Raw genomic sequence first — 19,935 nt, forward strand, 5'->3', positions numbered from 1 at the left:
TGGGAAACAGCCTCCCCCAAACCCCAGCGCTCCGGCACACACAGGAACCACCCAATCTGCGACCGCCCAGTAAACTTCATTTCGATCCACAAGGAACACGAGGGAAATAAAACTGAGATGCTGCCGTATATTCAAGTTGGATAATTCATACCATTCCTTCCGTACGGTACTGTGTAAATGTGAGTGGAAGTTCAGGACATACCTCATTGCAATTCTTCCATCTGTTTTTTTCCCAGATTATTTGCTTACAGATGTGCATAAACACGGATGAGAAAACCGGAGTGGTAAAGGTTTTAAAAGCAACACATCTTTTATTTCACATATCTAAGGATGAAAAAACCAAAAGAGTTCACGAAATGCCGGTGGCAATAAGCTCGGATTGGCCTGACAGCAGTGAAACGGACAAGCAAAATTGCTATAAATACAAAAGCACATGTTTGCTCTTTTGTATTTCCATATTTATCGGCAGTCAAAAAATACAGCATGCTACTGGTAAAGTGAATTTTTAAAAGTCACCGTGACAATATAACAATCTCAGTTTTTTTTCCTATGTAGTGGGCCCTTTTAACCCAAATCTACATGTAAAAATGTGTGAACCGTCCTTTTTCTAAAGTGTTTGTAATTAAGTGGTTTAAGCTAGAAGACATAGATTGCTGTTAAGTATGTATTATTATTTTTGCTTTGTATTATTCCATAAGAATCTGTGGATATTCAATTAAAATGAGACTAATCCTTAAGCAAAAACATACACCTCTCTTTTTGTTACTATCTTTTCTGTAAACGTCTTTATTTAAATTTTACTTATTTATCTTATTTATGCCAAGATGGTGGCACCTGTGATTAGGATCAATAGCACAACGTCAGGTAAATTTTATGGAAATACTTCTAATGAAAGTTTAGACACTACGAACTCTCCATCGATTGCACAGTTCGTTTACATGGCTCATTTTTTTAATTAGGTGCCTGAAACCCACCCAAATTTGTGCTGCCTCTCACATCTACTGCACAATCAGCTCTAATTTTAAGGCAGAAAAAACCCACTATAACATCCCCATACCGTGTTATTTAGACATTTTAAAAGCTTGTCTTTCATCCGAAACACAGAATCACTTTCCGCCCAAACCTCTTTTGCCGTTGGAACGGGAAGTCAGGATTTTCCCACTCCCGTCACAAGAGCTGGACCGAGCGCGTCTCATCCCGCGGCTCCGAGCACAACCCGGCTCGCGCCGCAAACGCCTCGGGATTGGCGAAGGGCTGAGATTCTGAATTAAAGCTTTAGAATAAATGAGTCACGTTCTGCGACAGAAAGGTCAGTGGACGCAGACACTAAACTATCCCAGGGAAACGATACCACGATGGCTCCGTGAATATTAAACTGGCTCTGCTAAATTTATCTTAGTTTTAACAAATACTAAACTTTTTGGAAACGTTAGCATTCTAAAAAATAATGTAAAGGGAGAGAACATTTTCTCCCTTTGATTGAAGCGCACTGTTGAATGGTATTCGTATTAGTAAAGTGTCGAGTAGATAACGTATCTGCGGGATAAACAAGCCCCAAAAAAAGGAAGTTTCAGATGACCGGCACATAACTCAGCGAGAAGCGCGGCTCACATAACTTGCTAAAAAAAGTATTTAGGAACACTCGGCGTTTGCATAGCCACATTTTGACGGGTTGGGTGAAGTCTGTTGCTGCTGGTGAGTGTAACCGTCACCGCCCGCTCGGGCAGGTTTTGCTCGGGGTGTTTTGGCCGCGGGGGAGCGGGCAGCTGCGATCTCCAAATACAGGCAACGCGGCACCCGGGGAACGGCAAGCCTGAGGAATCCCAGAATTCGAGCTATGCGGGTGAACGCGATTTCACGGGATGTTTGGTGCGTGTGAACACAGGTGGTAGAAAAAAAAACACGACAAGGAGCTTTAAAAACTCGGGAAAAGGTGGACGCAGGAAAACTGAGGGACCACGAGGAAAAGGTTTGAAAAATGAGCTTGAACAAGATTTGCAACTGTGAGCTTAAAAAAACCACAGACACAACAAAAAAAAATGTGCCTTCTGTCCTTCATTCCTCTGGTTTTCAGAAGAAACAGTTCTAACATTCTTTACAGAGATAGCAGGGCTTCGCTGTTCTGGAATTCACCGATCCCAAACAACTCATCCAAACACTTAAATATTTGGAACTGCTGCTGCTGCTGCCACAAAACTTGTGTGTTTGCTCTCTGTACCAGAAACGTGTTGTTTCTTTTGATGCATCGTAGGCCAAACACTCATTTTTTCAATGCAAAAACCCAACCTGTGTTTCCAAAGCACACTCAATATCAGTAAATCCAACAGGGGAGAATGGTTGTCACTCAGCTCAAGGCTGGTACGTTCCGAAAGTATTTGGATTAGCACGACTCCGGCGCAAAGGGGACGGGAGCAGGGGAGCTGAGACCAGCGTCCCCTCCTCACTTCTACACAGCTTCCAAGCCTCCCGGTTTTTCCCTAACACATAAGGCTAAAAGTGGTAAAATAACCCCTGCAGTAACACACCGTTTGCTTTCTCAACCAAGGCACCTTCTGAGCTCATGGACAGAAGCGAAACACAGCAAAGGGCACCAACAATTGGAGCAGAGCGCTAATTCTATGTCAGTTTTTCAGCTGGTGTCAGTGAGCACTGCTCTGCTCCAGTGCACAACGACAATTTCCACCAGCCGAGAGGCCGACGTGGGGACCCCCCACTTCAAACGCTCTGTTAAAGCAACGGGCAGCTACTGGAAATTCAACTCATCCATGCTCAAGAATTCAAGCTCCACATTCCTCCGAAGCATCCATTTTACATCGCTACCTTGGAAATTACCATGAAAGTACAACTTGGAAGTCATGTCTCCAGGAACAATCATATAGCGTATTAATGTTGACCGTAAATAATGACAGTGGAAACACTGGCTGAGGTCTATTTGTTAAACGCATAGAATTAAAACAGCATAATAGACTGAAAAATACTATAATCCCATTCATATATTTACCAGGCTCTGTCTTTAAGCTACTTTCTCACCGTCAATATCTTCACTGCAAGATTCCAGAATCTTTCCCCTCTGACGGTCAATAATCTTCTCATTTGCAGCCCATGTTTACTCAAGATCTGTTCGTTTTATCGAAGCACTAGGCCTTGACTTCACGGCCGACGAGCACAAAATAGCTCTGCAGGGAGAAGTAACGACTTTCATTAGATCAACAGACACAGCTGGGCTGAGACGGACAAGATCTTGGGCCACAAACGCTCCTTCAGGCCTGAAACGGGCAGAAAAATTGAAGTTAAATACAGCTTGTTGCTCTGAATAAAACTTAATGATGTCAAACGACCTGACGAGGAAAGGGTGACTCCGCTCTGCCTTCAACCCGACATCTCCCAAGACAGCCCTGATTTTAGAAGCATCTGAAACAATTAAAATTAAAGCACAGGTTCTATGACATACCCACGCTGAGAGGTATTTACTCGAGGAAGGAACCCGTGGGGTTAACTTATCTTAAAAAGCGCTACTTCGTGTTAATAAACTGTGAAGGGGACCCTCATTGTGTGATTTTGTGTCTATGTAGGAGGAATAAGCCCAAAGTTGAAAATATTCCTCCTAAATGTTCAAAAGCGGATGGTCCAAGTGGATTCACCCCTCGGCCTCTGCACGTTCCTTTCTCTGAACAGCTTTACTAAAAGGAGTAAAAGAAAAAAAAAAAAAAACTTTAGTTCCCTCGCTTTTCCTATCAGTAGTTGAGAGAGAGAAAAAAATTCCTTCTCACGACATTCCTGCGTTTCGAATAATCAAACAGGAGCCGGGAAAACAAAGAGGAAGACAAAGAGATGATTCGTTATATCACTTCATTATACCCTCGCCCACCTCCGCGCCTCCCCCAGGACTCCCAAAGGGACCGGAGGAAGGGGTGACATTTCCACCTCCCCCGTGACTAATTTAGGCGAAGGAAGGACTTGCCAAAAGCAGCTATTTGTAGGGCAGGCGGCGCGGGGAGCGCGGGGGCGCGGGAACAGGTGCAGCGCCGTGACCCCGCGGGGGAGGCCGCGCCGGGCCCGGCTCCAGCGCCCGCCGTGGGGCTCACCGTGGGCACAGGGCTTCTCCATCACCGCGGGGCGGGGAACCGCGCAGGAACTGCCTATAAATCGCACACGCACCCGCCTTTTCTTCAATGAAACAGCCAGGGGAGGGAGAGCCCGCCAGGGGAAAATAGAGGGAAAAGGCTCGGGAGCGGTTTTGTTTCGTTGAAATTTCAGCTTTTCTAAATTTTTTTTTATTTTTTTTTTTTTCTCGCCGTATTCCTGCTAAGGAGGCAACTCGACAGAGATGAAATACATTATTGGCATCGGAGGGTGAGTTCCTGTTGATATTGAATGTATATATATATATACACACTGCTTTTTCTTCCCATTTAATTATCATATGTAAGGCGATTGAAGGCTAGGTTATATATTTTACTATAAAATAATATCACGGGACTCTAGAAAAGGTGCAACTTGCCGGCTCTTAATTCATGCCACATTTACCTAACACGGATTGCTCTGCGGGATGGCACGTCCCGGACTTTTACAGCTTTAATGGGAGGCACGCTGAAGTGGAAAGAAAATATTTTGAGTAATTTTCTAGACGAGACGGAGTGGTGTGTGCGACTCAGCTATGAGAAAGGATGTATCCAACATTAAGTTAAACTTTTGAAAGCTTCTCTGAAAGGCAAAGAGGACAAAATCCTGCTCTGAATGAGACGGGGGGGTGTGTAAAAGGTTTTATTTTCCCCAGCAAAGCAGGGTTCAGAAAGAAGCCGGCGCGTGCGCTCAGGACAGGGTGACAGAGCCGGGACGGGCTTGCAAAACTGACCTTCATTTACGGCAGTGTCAGATTCTCACAGCCTTTGAACAAAAAAAAAAAAAAATTAGAAATAAGTACACGTGGGCTGGCCGGGTCTCTCCCTCAGAAAGGACCATTACTGAGGCCTTTTATAGTAACCCGGGTTTTGCAGGCACAAGGAAGCCCGAGTCATTCTCCGCGAAAACAGCGAGCTTCCCGCCTTTCTAATTCGTTTAAGGCTTTTTTTCTTAAAAAAAAGCACTTTTTGCAAGCCCGCGTGACACGGGGCGCCTTCTTAAGCCGACGCACTCAAGGCTCCTGAGGAGCGAGGCTGCTCCGGGGCTCCAGACGCCGGCGAGGGCGCATTTTAAAGCTCCCCCGGCGGCCGCGGGGGCGGACGGGGCGCTCGGAGCGCGGCCGCGCAGCTTCCCCCACGTTGAGAAGGGGCCGCCGGGGCCCCCGTGCCGCCCGCCCGCCGCCGCTCCGGGCGGGACGGACATGGCGGCGCCGCGCGCTCCCTCAGCGCGCCCGCTGACCGTTAGGAGCGGCGCGAGCCGCCCGCCGGCGCCACCGGGGGCCCGCGCGCGCGCGCGGAGGGGAAGGGGCGGGGCTGCCGGAGCCAATCAGCGGCCAGCGCGCGCGCCGGCGAGGCGGGAAATTCAAACGCGCTGAGTTTGGGGGTTCGAATCCCCGCTGAGGGCTGGCGGGGGTGTCCCCGCGGGTCTCACGCGGGTCTCCCGCCTCTGTGTCGCCTCTCCGTGCAGCGTCACCAACGGTGGCAAAACCACCCTGACCAACAGGATCAGCAAGGCGCTGCCCAACTGCTGCGTGGTCCATCAGGATGACTTCTTCAAGGTAAGCGGAGGGGTCGAAGCGCCAGCTGCTGCTCGTGTGTGTAGTGACAGCTCCAGCAGGGCCCCCCTCTAAGCTTTATATAGCTGTCCCCCCACGAGTTTCATATACTCGTTCCCCTGTAAGCTTTATATAGTTGTGCATGCTTCTCAAGTAAGTTTTGACAATTTAGGAGCAACATGTTTTCTGGACTATTCATTTTTAAAATATCTATATTTAATTTTTAGATGACTTTGGACAGTTGGGGAGGTTCTGACCTTTACAAATGTCGGTATCTGCCGGTTCCCACAGAAGCGGGGCTGGCGCAGCCCGGCACAGAGCAGTTGCAGCAAAAGGTTTAGTTTTAGCAAGCCTAACTTTAGGTCGAGCTACTGATCTAAGTTAGAGGTTATTTACTGTACTTAGCAACAATCGCTTTCTCCATGTTAGGTTTTCCTCCTTATTTTGCTTAAATACGAATGTCGCTTGTAAATAATACTTGATGATTTAAGCACCGCTTTCAATAGAGTTGCGCTGGGGAGCTTTGACAGCTCCGTATCACAAACCCAATTTAAAAATTGCTGAAGTTCCTAAAACCCTGCAGGCTGCAGCCGTTTTGCAGGAGCTGCGGTGGAGCTGGAGCCCACGGGGGGTGAGGGGCCGGGAGAGGGGGTGACGAGCTGGGAACAGCTGCGCGGTGCCCCCGTCCGTCTGTCCTGCCGCGGCGGGAGCACGTGCCGCACGGCACAGGACGGCCGCTGGTGGGGAAGCGCCGCTTTGCCGGGAGCTTCGTGCACAAATTTGGGCAGACACCAGCCCTTAAAGCAGAGGAGGAATTTTCCATAAATATATGTGATTTCTAGCGTGTTTAGCTCGCCAATAAAGATAGAACTAAGTGACCGAAAGTCACGCTGTGCTGACCTGCAATTTTATTTAGTATTTAAAATAGCTATTCTTGAACATGTATATTTTAGCAGTTACTTACCACTGTATTTGCATTTAAAGTTCTTCTATGTTGACTTATAAACAGAGGCATGTAGTATTTTGGCTAATAACACCATGTCGAATGATTAACCCGGAACACTTTGTCCAAAGTATCTTGATTGAGCCAAGAAAACTTTCTAAAGTTCTTGGGGTTGGTGAAAGACGGGAACTTAAACTTTTAACGTAGCCCAAGGAGGGTCTGTAACTGTTTTGCTAAGTGAACGCTTGCTTTGTTGTGTATTGCAGTAGCGTCCAGGTTGTGATCGGATCTTAGGTAACTGATCACGCTGAGTTTGCAGCAATGTTTTATTGCTCACTATATTTCAGCCACAAGATCAAATAGAAGTCGGGGAAGACGGCTTTAAACAATGGGATGGTAAGAGCAGTGCTCGCTATAGGATGCAGTAATGTATCTTTTTCCTAAGTATCCCTTTTTACTGTTAAATCTTTAATAATTAAAATTTATCTAATTTCCATTTTACAAGTTCATTCTATATTATACCTTCCAGCCGACGTGGCTCGTGGTATTTGATTATATCCCCTTTTTCCCACCCGCCCCCTTTCTTTGCCCAGTGCTGGACTCCCTGGATATGGAGGCAATGGTGAGCACGGTGCGGGCCTGGACTGAGAACCCCGTGAAGTTTGCCCGTTCGCACGGGGTGAACATCACGCCTGGCTCCAAAGAGCCGGCCTCCAAAGATACCCATATATTGGTCATTGAAGGCTTCCTGCTTTATAATTACAAGTAAGGTTTGGGGAACTATTAACAGTTTGCCAGGGAAGATCGCTAGCGCCAGGGCTAAAACCTCCTTTTTACTAATACACCCTTCCTGTCTTCTTCTGAGGTACCGTGCTAAGCGTTTTTCTGCTGTAAAATGCAAATTCTACCAGTAAAAGCGCAGAGCACAAGGTGACTTTGTCAAGGCGACGTAGGAAGTTCTCGTTCAGGGTGCACCCTTGAGCTTTAGACCAGGATTTGTAAGTCCTGAGCCAGCGGTGACAGCGCAGACGTCGCTCAGGTGCCCTAAACCTCGACCTGGGAAGGTCATTGATGAGAACGAGGAGATAATTTGTTCTGCGTTCACTACATGGAGCCTCCCCTGGAATTTAGGAATAGTTCTCTCATGTGATACGCATGCTTGGTTAACACCGACTAAACTGAGCTTAGTACTCCTGCATTGGAGCAAAGATTGACCTTTTAATTTTTCCCATATGGGGAAAAAAATGCTTGGTAGGAAGATGGGGAGACTGGACTAGCAGCGAGAGGTAAAAAACTCCCAGTAGCTAAATCTATAAACTTCAGAAAATTGCATGGCATAAACACGACAAGCAAAAGCGCCTTTTGGCTCCAGCCGCTAGTTTTGTTGACAAAGCTCTTCCAGGGGAACAAGCCGTGCGTGACACTTGGCACAAAAAGGACTTGTTTATGAGCTGGACCACGAGACAGGCGGCCCCGTTGCCACTTTCCAAAGCGAATTTCAAACGGCAATCGGGGACTCTCCGCACCCAGACCTGCCGGGTGTCCTCGGCGCGGCCCCAGGGGGGAACTCTCGGTATCCTGAAGGTTACAAATACCCGCCAAATGCTCCGGCTCCTGGACCCAGAGCAAACGTTTCACCCACAGACCTGCAGCTCGCTCGGTCCATACTATATTAAGCATTTCTGCAACCCTCAGCAGGCTCTGAGCAGCCCCCGTCCCACCAGCCTCCAACTGGGTTTGCTTTAAGGCTCCTCCTGGGCTTGTTTTCCCGCGACGCCCCAGCGGAGCCAGCCGCTCGTGTTCCTGCTCAAGAGCACGAGCCGAGTCGCCTTGTGCCGAGCGGGCGCGCGTTGGGGCGGCTCGCGGCAGCACAACGCGCTCGGCAGCTCCGTAAGTCAGCTCGCGTCACGGTAGCGAGTCGCAGCTCTGGTCTGCAAGCAGAATTTGAAATGATCTAGAAAAAGAGTCGGGGCTCACAGCCCCACCTGGTCCTCCGCGGTAACTCGGAGCGGGGGGTTCGGGTGGGAAACGTACCTGGCAGCCTGTTCTGCCCTTCGGAAAACGGCGTTCCCCATCTTTTATAACTAATAAGCCCTAATGAACATTAGCGTGTGCTTCAACAAAACTTACGCTTCAGTTGTCTACAACAGACGCAAATATGAGAGAGGCAGAAAGGTTTTTATGGCTCTGAGGGGTGATTTAAGGCTTTCTCTGTCAAGAAAACAAATCAATAGACACGTTCTCTCTTCCTGCCCTACCCCAGACCGCTGGTAGACCTGTTCGACATACGCTACTACCTGGCAGTTCCATACGACGAATGCAAGAGGAGGAGAAGGTAAGAAGCTACTTTGGCAAGTCTAATCCTTCCGAAAAGACGCCACGAGAGGCCGGTGTCCAGGCTGCCGCTGGGCTGCTATTAATGGGATACATTGGCGTCACTTAAAAACTGGAATTACAGTTTAAAACTGTAATTTAACTGGAGAAAGAGACAAATACCAATGAGAATTTGGCCCGTGACAATCGGCTTCTACATAAATCATAGAATCGTTTTGGTTGGAAAAGCCCCTCAGGGTCATGGACTCCAACCATAACCCAGCCCCAGCACTGCCCCGTGTCCCGAGAACCTCACGTCCGTCTGTCCAACCCCTCCAGGGATGGCGATTCCAGCACTGCCCTGGGCAGCCTGTTCCAATGCCCCACAGCCCTTTGGGGAAGAAATTGTTCCCCAGATCCACCCTCAGCCTCCCCTGGCGCAACTTGAGGCCGTTTCATCCTAAAACGCGGCTGAGCAGCCGTCGGGCGGAGCTCGGGCTTTGACGCTCTTTCCCGTTCGCAGTACACGGAGCTACACGGTTCCCGACCCCCCGGGTCTCTTTGACGGACACGTCTGGCCCATGTACCTAAAGCACAGGAAAGAGATGGAGGACGGCGGCGTCGATGTCGGTAAGCGCCCCGAACACAGATCCCTTGGCATTGTGCTTGGGATTTGAAGGAAGCCAGTAATTTAATTCAAGGAAACTTTAACTGTAATGATGCGAGGTGCTGTTTTTACTACCGAGTTGTAATCCTGGCCTACTTTCTGTCCAGGTTAATATATGCAGTTTGATTGTCGAGAACTTCTTCCCTTTGTTTTGTATTATAAGCACTTGTTGGGGAGGAAAAGGGGGAAAAAAGCGGAGAAAAAAAGAACAACAAACATTCTTTATAGTGGGATAAATGATTTTGCAGCCATAGATTTTTCAGGACGGTTCTGTTTTTCCAATTGGAAACAAGTTGTCCTTTGGGTCGGTAGAGCATAAAACGTGAGCACAAAATATTTCAGAACTAACCTGCAGCAACTTGGTTGTGACCAGAAACCCACAGCCCGGCTCCATCTCTTTCTTTCAGTTTATTTAGACGGACTGAAGTCTCGAGATGAACTTTACAACCAAGTCTTTGAGGATATTCAGAACAAGCTTTTAAATTGCTTATAGGTAAATATGTCCCTGAAATGCGGGGGATCGACTGCTGGAAACGACCCGCTCGGGGAGTCACGTTTTCCCTTCTTGCTTTGCAGGGTCTCTGGAGACCTGAAAGACCCATGTACAGAATGATGTAAATAGTACTGAGCAGTCAGAACAAGGGTTTACTGGTGTAAACTCTTCTTACGCTGTCCTTTGGAAAGTATCTTTTGTATATAATTGAAAAATGAAGATAACTTATTCACAACTCTGTGATGGACGGGATTGGTTTGGTTGTGGTTTTTTTGTTTGTTTTTTAATTTTCTTATTTTATATTCCACTGGCTTAAACGCAAGTTGAAAATGCATTTTTATAATGGAACAAGTAGGGCCGCATTGGGAAAACAACTGACTCTTCTGCTTATGTGCTTCTGCAGATATTAAAGTCTTTATGTCATGGCTTATTTGTAATGTCATCTCTTAAATTCAGTAAAAATCAATTCTTTTTTTTTTCTTTGTTTTAATACATTGGTCACCTTCACTGTTGTAGAAATTGGTGCAAAACTCCCCCAAAACACAACCGCAGCCCCCGCTCTGTCACAGGGCACTGGAAATTCCAACCCCTCCTCATCTGCCGCTGCTTTGACTGGTGACGCTGGCCTGGAAACCGCGCTCAGACACCCCAAGAGATATTTTTGAAGCGCTGGTATGAAGGCGGTTCAGTGTCAGCCTCAGCTTCGCCGTGTTTCTCACTTCACGCTCCAAACAAATTAACACGTAAAGATCCTCCGGCCCGTTTGGCGCGACGGCCGAGCGCTGCCAGGGTGAGAGGTTTGGACGGGCGCCTGTTTCTGCCTTTTGCAACCCAAACGAGGATGTTATTTGCTCCTAAATTCTCCACCTTGAGAGGGGGAAAAGGCTTTATTTCTGAATTAAAAATCCAGGAGGTAAACTGGGGGGGATTTCTTGGGGAATGAGAGTAGCAGCTTTGTATTAAAATTGTGCTGCTTTAGGAAACTTCCCAGGAATTAACACTGACAACATCATCCTAATTTCTGTTTCAAACAAACAGCATTTAAACATGTTCTTTGAGTACGCATGCAGCCTATGCACTAATAGTTTCTTTTTGTTAACTCGCTGTGAAAGGGCTGGGGGAACGGCTGGACTCGATCTTGAGGGGCTTTCCCAGCCAAAACGATGCTGTGATTAAGGGCATTGCCCAGACGTCTCGCAAACACGGGCAGCCTCGGGGCATCGCCCACGTCTCCGGGAAGCCCGTTCCAGTGTTTGACCATCTTCTCAATAAAAAGCACCTCCCAACACCCACATTAAACCTCCCCTGAGGGAGCTTTGAGCTGTTCCCAGGCATTCTGTCCCTGGACCCCCGGGAAGACCTCAGTGCCCCCACGTCCCCTCCTCCAGAAGCCCCTCGGCCTCCTCTTCTCCAAAGGACCCAAGAACAAACCCTCCCAGCGCCCTGGCCCAGCTGAGCTTAAACCCTGTGCTGAGACAGACGAGATCTGTCAACCCGCTATCGAAATACAGCGGCTAAAGATAGGAGGTGCCACTCAGCTGATGTCCCCGAGCACATGCGGCTCACCACGCAGCAAGGGTTCGCCCCGTTGAAGTACAAAACCCCTCACGCGGGACCAGCCTGGCGAGCGTTTCGGCACTAAAATAACTCGGCTGCGGTGCCGGCACAGCTCGGTTTTTGGGCAGGCCTTAATTAGAAACCTCGCTCCAGAAAAGCAGCTGCTGCACATTAGCAAGAAGTCACCCCCAAAAAAACACCAAGCCTGTTCCATTAAAGATGCCGGTGACAAGTTGGAGCCGCCACCTCGTCCTTGTATCGCATCAAGATTTTTCTGATTGTCCGGCTGGAACGGGGAGGCCGCAGCCAGAGATGAGACACGGATGCCAATGGCATCACCCACACTTCCACAAGCTATAAAAAGGCATATTTCCTTGTGTGCAAGCCCGCGCGTGCCTGGAGAGACCCACAAAACTATAATTACACCGTTACGCGGCCGGGCGCTCGTCAATGGCAAAGCTGAGGAATGCCCGGGCCGGGGACAGCGTCCTGCGACTTGTCACCGATACCTTGTAAGTCCATTTGACATGGTTACACGGAGCGTTTCCAGCAGATTAGCTGCAGCTCCGCTCGCTGGCAGGAAAAAAAAGCAGCTTCAGCTCCCCAGCGGGATCTGCCAGAGGAGAATTTCCATCAGGGTTTCCCCTGTTAACCGAGAGGATCAAACCTCCCCCTGACAAGTCATGTAAAATCATTTTGCTTTTCTGAAGACATATAAGGGAAAAGCTGCGGCACTCGCCTCAGGCCAGCCTCTAGGAAGCAAAAACTTGAAGCCTAAAAAAGGCACTTGGATATTCTCTGGCTGCAGAGAATATATAACGCCTCAGGGCGGCGTTAGCTCCGGTTGCAAAGAGGGAAACCGAGGCAGAACATCCCAGGATGTCACATCAGCCAAATCTCCTGGGGAGCCGCACACCCCGTTTCTGAGCACACCCCAGTTCCTATCGCCTTCAGTATCAGCTGAGCCCCTCCAGGATTTACCTCCTGGACACTTTGTCCCCAGTAAATCCTCCTCCCTGGGAGCGGTGGGTATTTTCCCCCCTCTTTGCAGCCATCATGCAGCCTCCTGAACTCCTGCCAGCGCTCTGCAACTTAAAACCCTCCGAAGCAGCTCACCCCGAGAACAGTGGCAACCAAAACTACCCCAAAATCTGCTTTTTAAACAACATTTTGGTGTTATCCTGTGCATCCCTCGGGACGAGACCTACCAGCTCCCCTCGGGAGCGTGGCTGGGGACGCGCCGGCCACTCCGGCCGGGGGGAATCGCCGCTTCCAAGAGCCTTGAAATAGAAACCTGGCGGCGCGAGGAGCACCTGGGAAGCCTTAGCACTATGTGAACTTTGCCCGGTGAGGGAACAACTGCTGCTATAGGATTTCCATACATCCTTCCACACGTTGGCTCTGGTGACGCATCGGCTCTGCCAGAGCAGATCGAATGCCTGTGACTGCAGCTGAATCTGCACCCCAAAGCCTCCCCCAAAACCCTGAGGACGAAGCCCCCGGGGGGAAGACGACGGCCCCCAGCCCCCCAGCCAGGCCCCAGTGTCCCCCCCAGTGGCCAGAGCCCCCTCCAGTGTCCACCCTCTGCCCTGGGCTGCTGCCACCAGCCGGGCGGTCACACCGTCACCCCCCGATGCCAACTGCCTTGGCCTGGAAAACGGGATGGACTAAAATTATCCCCAGGTCGGCATTTCCCGCGGGTTGGGCTGAAACCTGAACCCCACGGGACGTCAGCAGCCACCGCACGGGGCTGCCCCGCGGCCGTCACCCACGGGGACAATTCCTTGGCTGCTCTATTCCTGTGCAAAACGGGATCTGGCTGGTCCCCTGCAAAAGGGGGATCCCTGGGGACAAGGGGAGGGACCCCACAGAGTTCCCCACACCCAAGGGCCTTCCCCGAGCCCCAGGGACCTCCCCGAACCCCAAGGACCTTCTCCAAATCCCAGGAACAGTCCCCAACTGTCTCTGAGTCCCCCAAATCTGCTGGGGTCAGAGACAAGAGGGGCTGGGGGCTCCCCCAGCCTGGGAACATCCTGCACCCCATCCCCACAGCCTGCAGGCAGCTCACCCACCAGCACTGGGGCTGATAAAGCAAAAAAAAAAAAAAAAGCCTTTCCCCTCCCAAATTAAGGCAATCCCTTTGGGATGGGAGCACAAACAGCATTTGTGGGCATAGCAGACGAACTGTCACCCCTCAGCATGTCCTTGCCCCCTTCCCACCACCCACCTTCCCACAGCAGGAGCCACAGCGGCCGCCCCGCTGCACGGAAACCTTTATTTTGTTAAAAGGAGGGAGCACCCGGTGGGACCAAGGGCCTGGGTGGGGGGAACAGGGAGGCGCGATGCCCCGGGGGGAGCAGGGGACAGCCGGAGTCACCCATGGGACTGCGGCACCTTGGGCCACGCAGGAATTGGTCCTCGCTCACAGCTCACTTGTGGCAGAGGCTGAGCTGCTGCCAGGGTTTTGAGGAGGGGTCTCCCCACCAGGACCCCCCCAGACAGGGCGCTGCGGCAGCTCCAAGCGCTGGGTGGGATGGGGAGGGGGTGACTGGTCCCCAAGGACCAGGTGGAGCAGTGGGGGAGCAGCCAGGGGGAGCACGCGGACGACAAGCCAAGCAAGAGCCGCACGCAGGAAGCCAAAACCCAGGCGAGCGCAACACCAGCCCCCCGAGCGGGGGTCTCCAGGGAGGCTCAATCCCCCGCATGCCACCGCGAGCCCAGCAGAGCCTGGGGACAGTAACCAAAGGCTGTCGGTGGAGCAGCTCCTCGGGTGAGCAAGGGGCAGAGCCACCGAGGTTCCTTCAGCGTTTGAGATCTGACGAGCCAAGCTCGGCCCCGAAGCAGCCAACGCCGGCAGCGGCCCCGCTAGCGGATGCTTCCGTCCCCCTCGCCGCTCTGCAGCTTCTCCCGCTCGATGGACCACACCAGCTCCTGGACAAACTTCATTTCCGAAGCCACCTGCTTGGCCAAGGCCTCGTAGCGGTTCTCCAGCTTTCGGTAACGCCTCTTGAGGCCGTTGGCCACCTGCACCACGCTCTTGGTCTCCTCCTGCGCTTGCTTCTTCAGGGCCTCAGTCTTCTGCAGCTCCTGCCGGATCTGGCGGAGGTCCTGGCTGATGCTCTCGTTCTCCTCTTTGTACCACGACTCCTTCTCCTCGTAGATGGACAGCAGGGCCTCGATGTCCTCCTGGAAGGATTTCTTGTTCCTCTCCAGCTCTCGGAGGCTCTCCTCGGCTGCAGCCACCTCCTCCATGACCTTGGAGAAGCGCTCAAAGTTGATGTACGTGTTGTTGGGTGGCATGCTGGAGTGGGATTTGATGGTGTACTCCTTCAGGCGCGTGGTCTTCAGCCGGCGGCGCTCAGGCTTCTTGCAGTTGTCTTCATTGCGGACATTCCTCCTCTTGATCACCTGTGGGGAAGGACAGCCGTGGTCACCACTGGCACCAAACCAGCCCCAGCTGCAGGCTGGAAGAGCAGCGGAGAGCTGCCGGTGCATCAGCACATGCCTCCCAGCTCTTGGATGTTTGACACCCAAAAGGCGCCAATTCTTCAACTTCTCACCTTAATCCAAGGGTGTTCCAGGCTTTGTGCGATGGTCATCCGCTTCCTGCAACGACAGCGAGGCTGTGACCCAGGGCCAGGAGCTTTGCTGCCTCTGTCCCATTTAAACTCCTGGAAGAGCAGCTCAGACCCCACCACCTCTGGGGTGCAGATGAGTCCAGACAAACGCAGGGGCCACCCCAGAGAGGGGCCACATCCAGCTCCCGCACCCTCAGCCGCCTCCCAAGGGCAAACAGCCGCAGAAAAGCCCACAGGAACCTCCCAGCCCGATGTCTGGTCCTGCCACACCACTGCTCCAGCCCCAGCCCAGGGTCCTGGGTGCTCAGCTCAGCCCTCGATCCCCCCAAAATCCCTCCTGTTCAACTGAGCTGCTGCACCCTTAGGGTGAGCCCAGAATTCACCCCACGCCTGATGCTAGGGAGAGACCTCGTTTTCAAGACGTTTCACAGTACCAAATCCTACAGCAGCAGAGGGGAAACGGGAGGATAAATGGGATTTATAAACAAGCAGCACAACAGGGACAGGTAAAGGCCTCTGGGTGGGCAGCAAGCAGGTCAGAGTGAAACCCCAGCGCGGGCAGGAGCTGCGCGCATGCGGGGGATCAGGCAGGAGGGACCGTCCCCTCACCCAGGGTAACCCCCAGCTCTGCTCCCCGTTTCTCACTTCGGGTCCTTGACAAGCAGGCGGCGAATGAAGTCCTTGGCCAGCTCGCTGGTGTTGCTGAAATACTCCTCGTCAAAGTCGTAGTTGACGGCCGATATGTTGGTCAGGGTCTCCTGCTTCGTTTCGCCCAGGAAAGGGGACGCTCCACTCAGCCTGCGGCGAGAACAGGCTGTGACACCCCAAAAAGGTGACAGCCCAAGGAGGGGGACTCGCCCTGCAGCGCCCGTCTCCCCCAACACCCCTCATACTCACAGGATGTATGTGATGACCCCGATGCTCCTGGAAGAGAGAGGAAGAGGAGGCTGAAGCCCCGCAGAGCTGTTGGGCCCCTCTCCCTGCGCTTGCAGCATGAGGGGAGATGCACCAGCACAATCCCAGTCCTGGGGATCAGCCACTGGTGCCACTGGGGCCAGTGCTGGAAGGTGTTTGGGGGGGTGACACTCACCACATGTCGGCCTCCAGCCCCAGGGGTTCGTAGTTGACGATTTCTGGGGCTTTTAGAAGGAAAAGGGGGACAAAACAGGATTATTCTGAGGAAAAGAAGCCTGTCCTCACAAGCACAGCCTGGCAGCTGCACCAGGGCTCTGGGCACCTCTCCGCGACCAAGCCAAAGCTTCCAGAGCCCAGAGGAGCCCCACAGGCCCATTGCCCTCCGGGTCTCACCTACAAACTCTGGGGTCCCAAATATATTCTTGAATTCATTCCCAGCTTCAATCTTGTGGGCGATCCCGAAGTCGATGAGTTTGATGCGAGGGTTTGGCACGTTCTTGTCCAGCAGCATGATGTTCTCGGGCTGTGGGTGGAGAGGAGCCGCTGTTTACCCCCAATCGTTCAGCTGTGGAAGCCTCGTACTGCCCTGGGCTTCTCTCCCCAGAGCAGAGGACACATCCCTCACGCAGGGAGAGACCCCAGAGCCAGCCCTGCTGCTCCACAGGAGCCTGGATGCTCATCCCGCTCCCCAGCTGCCAAGCATGGGGTGTTCAGCCCCCCAGACCTCACCTTCAGGTCGAAGTGGGCGATGCGCTTGGAGTGCAGGTAGTGCACCCCATCCAGGATCTGCTTGAGGAACTGGGTGGCCTCCTCCTCCGTCAGCGACTCCTTCTCAGCCAGGAAATCAAAGAGCTCGCCACCCGAGACCAGCTCCAGGATCAGCACCACGTCCGTCTTGTTCTCAAAGATGTCATGCAGCGTGATGATGTTGGGGTGCTGGATCTCCCGCAGGATGTCCACCTCCCTCTCGATCTCCTCCCGGCTCACGCCCCGGCGGCTGGACGACAGCCGGCGCTTCTTGATGAATTTGGCCGCGTATTCCAGACCTGTTTTCCTCTCCCGGCATTTTCGTACAATGGCAAACTGGCCGCTGCGGGATGCAGGGAGGGGGTGAGGAGAGGATCTCCTGCATCGCGTGTGCCGGTGTTGCTTGGCAGCGAGGCTAGCACCGGTATGAGGACGGGGACACTGTGCTGTGCAGAGGGAGGCACAGTTTTCCCGGCGGGCTGTTGGGAACTGGGGTCCTCCCACATGCGGCCGATGACACCCACATGCTCCAGGCATGCTCCCGGGGCTCACACACCTGGCACGGCTGGAGCAGGAGTGTAAACCCCGAGCAAGACGGAGGAAGGGAATTTCTTCCAGGGATGGAGGAAGGGAATTCCTCCCAGGGACACAGCAGCTGCTGACGCTCCCCAGGCTGTTCAGGTGCTGCTGTGACCACCTGGGGTTGGGACATGTCCCTTGGTCCCCATTTCCAGCCAGGAGCCCCCAGGCTGTTCTCGGGAGCAAATCCCAGAGCCCGGTGGTCCCTGCGGACCATAAAGCTCAGATGGGGAAGGTGGGGGTGGGGGGAAATGCCTGAAATAAGAGTAACCGCAGGTGACAGTTCAAAGTGCACTGTGGTGGGGGGCTGGGGGAAGGCTCTGAGCATCAACAGGTGCTTCAAGGAGCCGGGTCCTGCTGACACCGGCATCATTGCTATGGCAGGATCCCAACCCTGGTCTCTCCTGACCCAGCCGAGCCCCCAACGGCCCCTCAGCACCTTCCCCCACGGACGGGATCCATCCCACATCCCCTGGCTGCTCCGTCCCCTCCCCACTGCCCCGGCCATTGGCCACCCCCGCCGGCACGTGGTGACGTCTGCTCCCCGTCACCAGCCTCCGTCACCGGCTTCCGTGCGCGCCCAGACCCAACACGCCTTTATACACCCCCGCATCATGGCCAGGGCCACCCACAGCCCCCCGGGGAAAGGACCAGCCGTGCCCAGGTGGGATCCAGCCCCCAGACACCTTACTCATCCCCACAGCTCGCACCGCACTGCAGCTACAGTGCAGCCCCGCAAGGACCTGCAGCACGTCCCTGGGAGCTCCTCCCTCTTAAAAAAATGCTGAAGCCATCTCAAATGTTTCCACCACACAATTACTTCCCAGTGCCCCAGAAGCAGCGCCCCAGGGAGCCCCATGCCCAGGCAGCCACAGTTGCGGGCAGAACCTGAGCCCCTGTGGTGCCGGCACCGGGGCTGGCGTGGCCGAGGCAGTGCCCCAGGATCCAAACTCAGCCCACACCCCCTCACTGCGTCGCTTTGCATCCCAGATGATTAAATCCCATTTGCATGCGATGATTCACCCCAGATCCATCCCACCGGCACAGAGCCGGGCAGCAGCGACCCAGAAGGGCTGGAAGCCACCAGCACTGACCCGGCGGCTCCGGCCAAACCCAGACAGGACAGGAGCTCTGCAGGGAGCTGCTAGGCCTGCCCAGATATAGGAGTGAGTTTAATGTTAATTAACGCCCTTTTTTTTTAATATATAATTGCTAGAGGTGCCTGGCTCTCAGCACAGCCCCCAGTCCCACCGAGGTGACACAGGGGATGCCACCGGTGCAGGGACACCACGAGGGCTGCAGCAGCCGGGTGAAGCTCCTGTCCCGGTGCTCGGGCAGGGGGTGCATCTACAGAAGCCCCCCCAGAGTGCAGTGGGATGTCACTCACCTGCCCAGCTCTTCCCCCATCTCGTAGAAGTCCTCCACGCTCTCCTGCCGGAAGGTGGACATGGCTGCGGGGCCCTGGCAGGGCCAAAGCCGCCCCGACCCTGCGAGCGGAGGAGGACGCCGGGGAGCAGCCAGGGATCAGCGCCTGCAGCACCAGAAAAGGGGGTTTGTGCCCCAGGAGCCGCACATCGACACCAGCAACAGACAGTCCCTGCTCGGGGCCAGGGACTCTGCCCCTTGTGGGGACAGCGGGCAGGAGGCAGGGAGCCCCGAAGCAGCACAGTCCCCCCAGCCTGATCCCCCACAGCTCCCCCTGCCCCCCAGGCCCCACACCCACAGCTCCCCCTGTTCCATAGGCCCCACACCCACAGCCCCTTTTGCCCCCAAAATTCAGCCCCCCATCCCAATCCCCCACAGCCCCTTTCTGCCCCACATCTCCCCATCCCGATCCCCTACAGCCTCTTTCTGCCCCACACTCCCCATCCCAATCCCCCACAGCCCCTCCCTGCCCCACACCCCCCATCCCAATCCCCCACAGCCCCTCCCTGCCCCACACCCCCCATCCCAATCCCCCACAGCCCCTTTCTGCCCCACATCCCCCCAACCCAATCCCCCACAGCCTCTTTCTGCCCCACACCTCCCATCCCGATCCCCCACAGCCCCTCCCTGCCCCACACCCACACCCCCCCATCCCGCTCCCTCACAACCCTCACAGGCCGCAAACCCGCATCCCTCACAGCCCCACCCAGCCCTCGCACCCTCCCCAAATTCAATCTGTCGCCCCTCAGCCGCCCCCACAGCCCCCCAAACCGCCTCCCGGAGCCCTACAGCCCGTTCCCTGCCCCATAGCCCCCTCATCTCCCCTCATGCCCCCGGCCTCACCTGAGTCGCCGCCGCCCGCGTCGCCGCATTCCAGCACTGCTACCGGCCCCGCCCACCCTTTGGCTCCGCCCACCCTTTGGCTCCGCCCATAGGGCGGAGCCAAAGGGTGGGCGGAGCCAAAGGGTGGGAGCGCTGCTGCTACCCCGCCCACCCGGTCCTCCCGCCCGCAAGGCGGCGCCCCACAGGAAAACACACCTA

The 19,935-nt window shown here is 53.6% G+C and overlaps 2 protein-coding genes across 2 annotated transcripts; one reads left to right on the forward strand and one right to left on the reverse strand.

The window, feature by feature from the left end:
• The first annotated feature begins 4,018 nt into the window (after positions 1–4,018).
• On the forward strand, positions 4,019–10,518 carry NMRK2 (nicotinamide riboside kinase 2). Its single transcript, XM_065652742.1, has 8 exons — positions 4,019–4,353; positions 5,590–5,680; positions 6,968–7,016; positions 7,214–7,385; positions 8,884–8,955; positions 9,457–9,563; positions 10,008–10,093; positions 10,177–10,518. The coding sequence occupies exons 1-7, from the start codon at positions 4,328–4,330 to the stop codon at positions 10,091–10,093; spliced, it is 603 nt and encodes a 200-aa protein (XP_065508814.1). The 5' UTR covers positions 4,019–4,327; the 3' UTR covers positions 10,177–10,518.
• Positions 10,519–13,906: 3,388 nt separating this feature from the next.
• On the reverse strand, positions 13,907–19,803 carry DAPK3 (death associated protein kinase 3). Its single transcript, XM_065652754.1, has 9 exons — positions 19,738–19,803; positions 18,857–19,000; positions 16,873–17,233; positions 16,537–16,666; positions 16,319–16,367; positions 16,126–16,152; positions 15,874–16,026; positions 15,211–15,256; positions 13,907–15,058 (listed from the first exon to the last, which is right to left on the reverse strand). The coding sequence occupies exons 2-9, from the start codon at positions 18,916–18,918 to the stop codon at positions 14,516–14,518; spliced, it is 1,371 nt and encodes a 456-aa protein (XP_065508826.1). The 5' UTR covers positions 18,919–19,000; positions 19,738–19,803; the 3' UTR covers positions 13,907–14,515.
• Positions 19,804–19,935: the final 132 nt, after the last annotated feature.

The sequence above is a fragment of the Caloenas nicobarica genome, chromosome 27 (assembly GCF_036013445.1).
Source record: "Caloenas nicobarica isolate bCalNic1 chromosome 27, bCalNic1.hap1, whole genome shotgun sequence".
Lineage (NCBI taxonomy): Eukaryota > Metazoa > Chordata > Aves > Columbiformes > Columbidae > Caloenas > Caloenas nicobarica.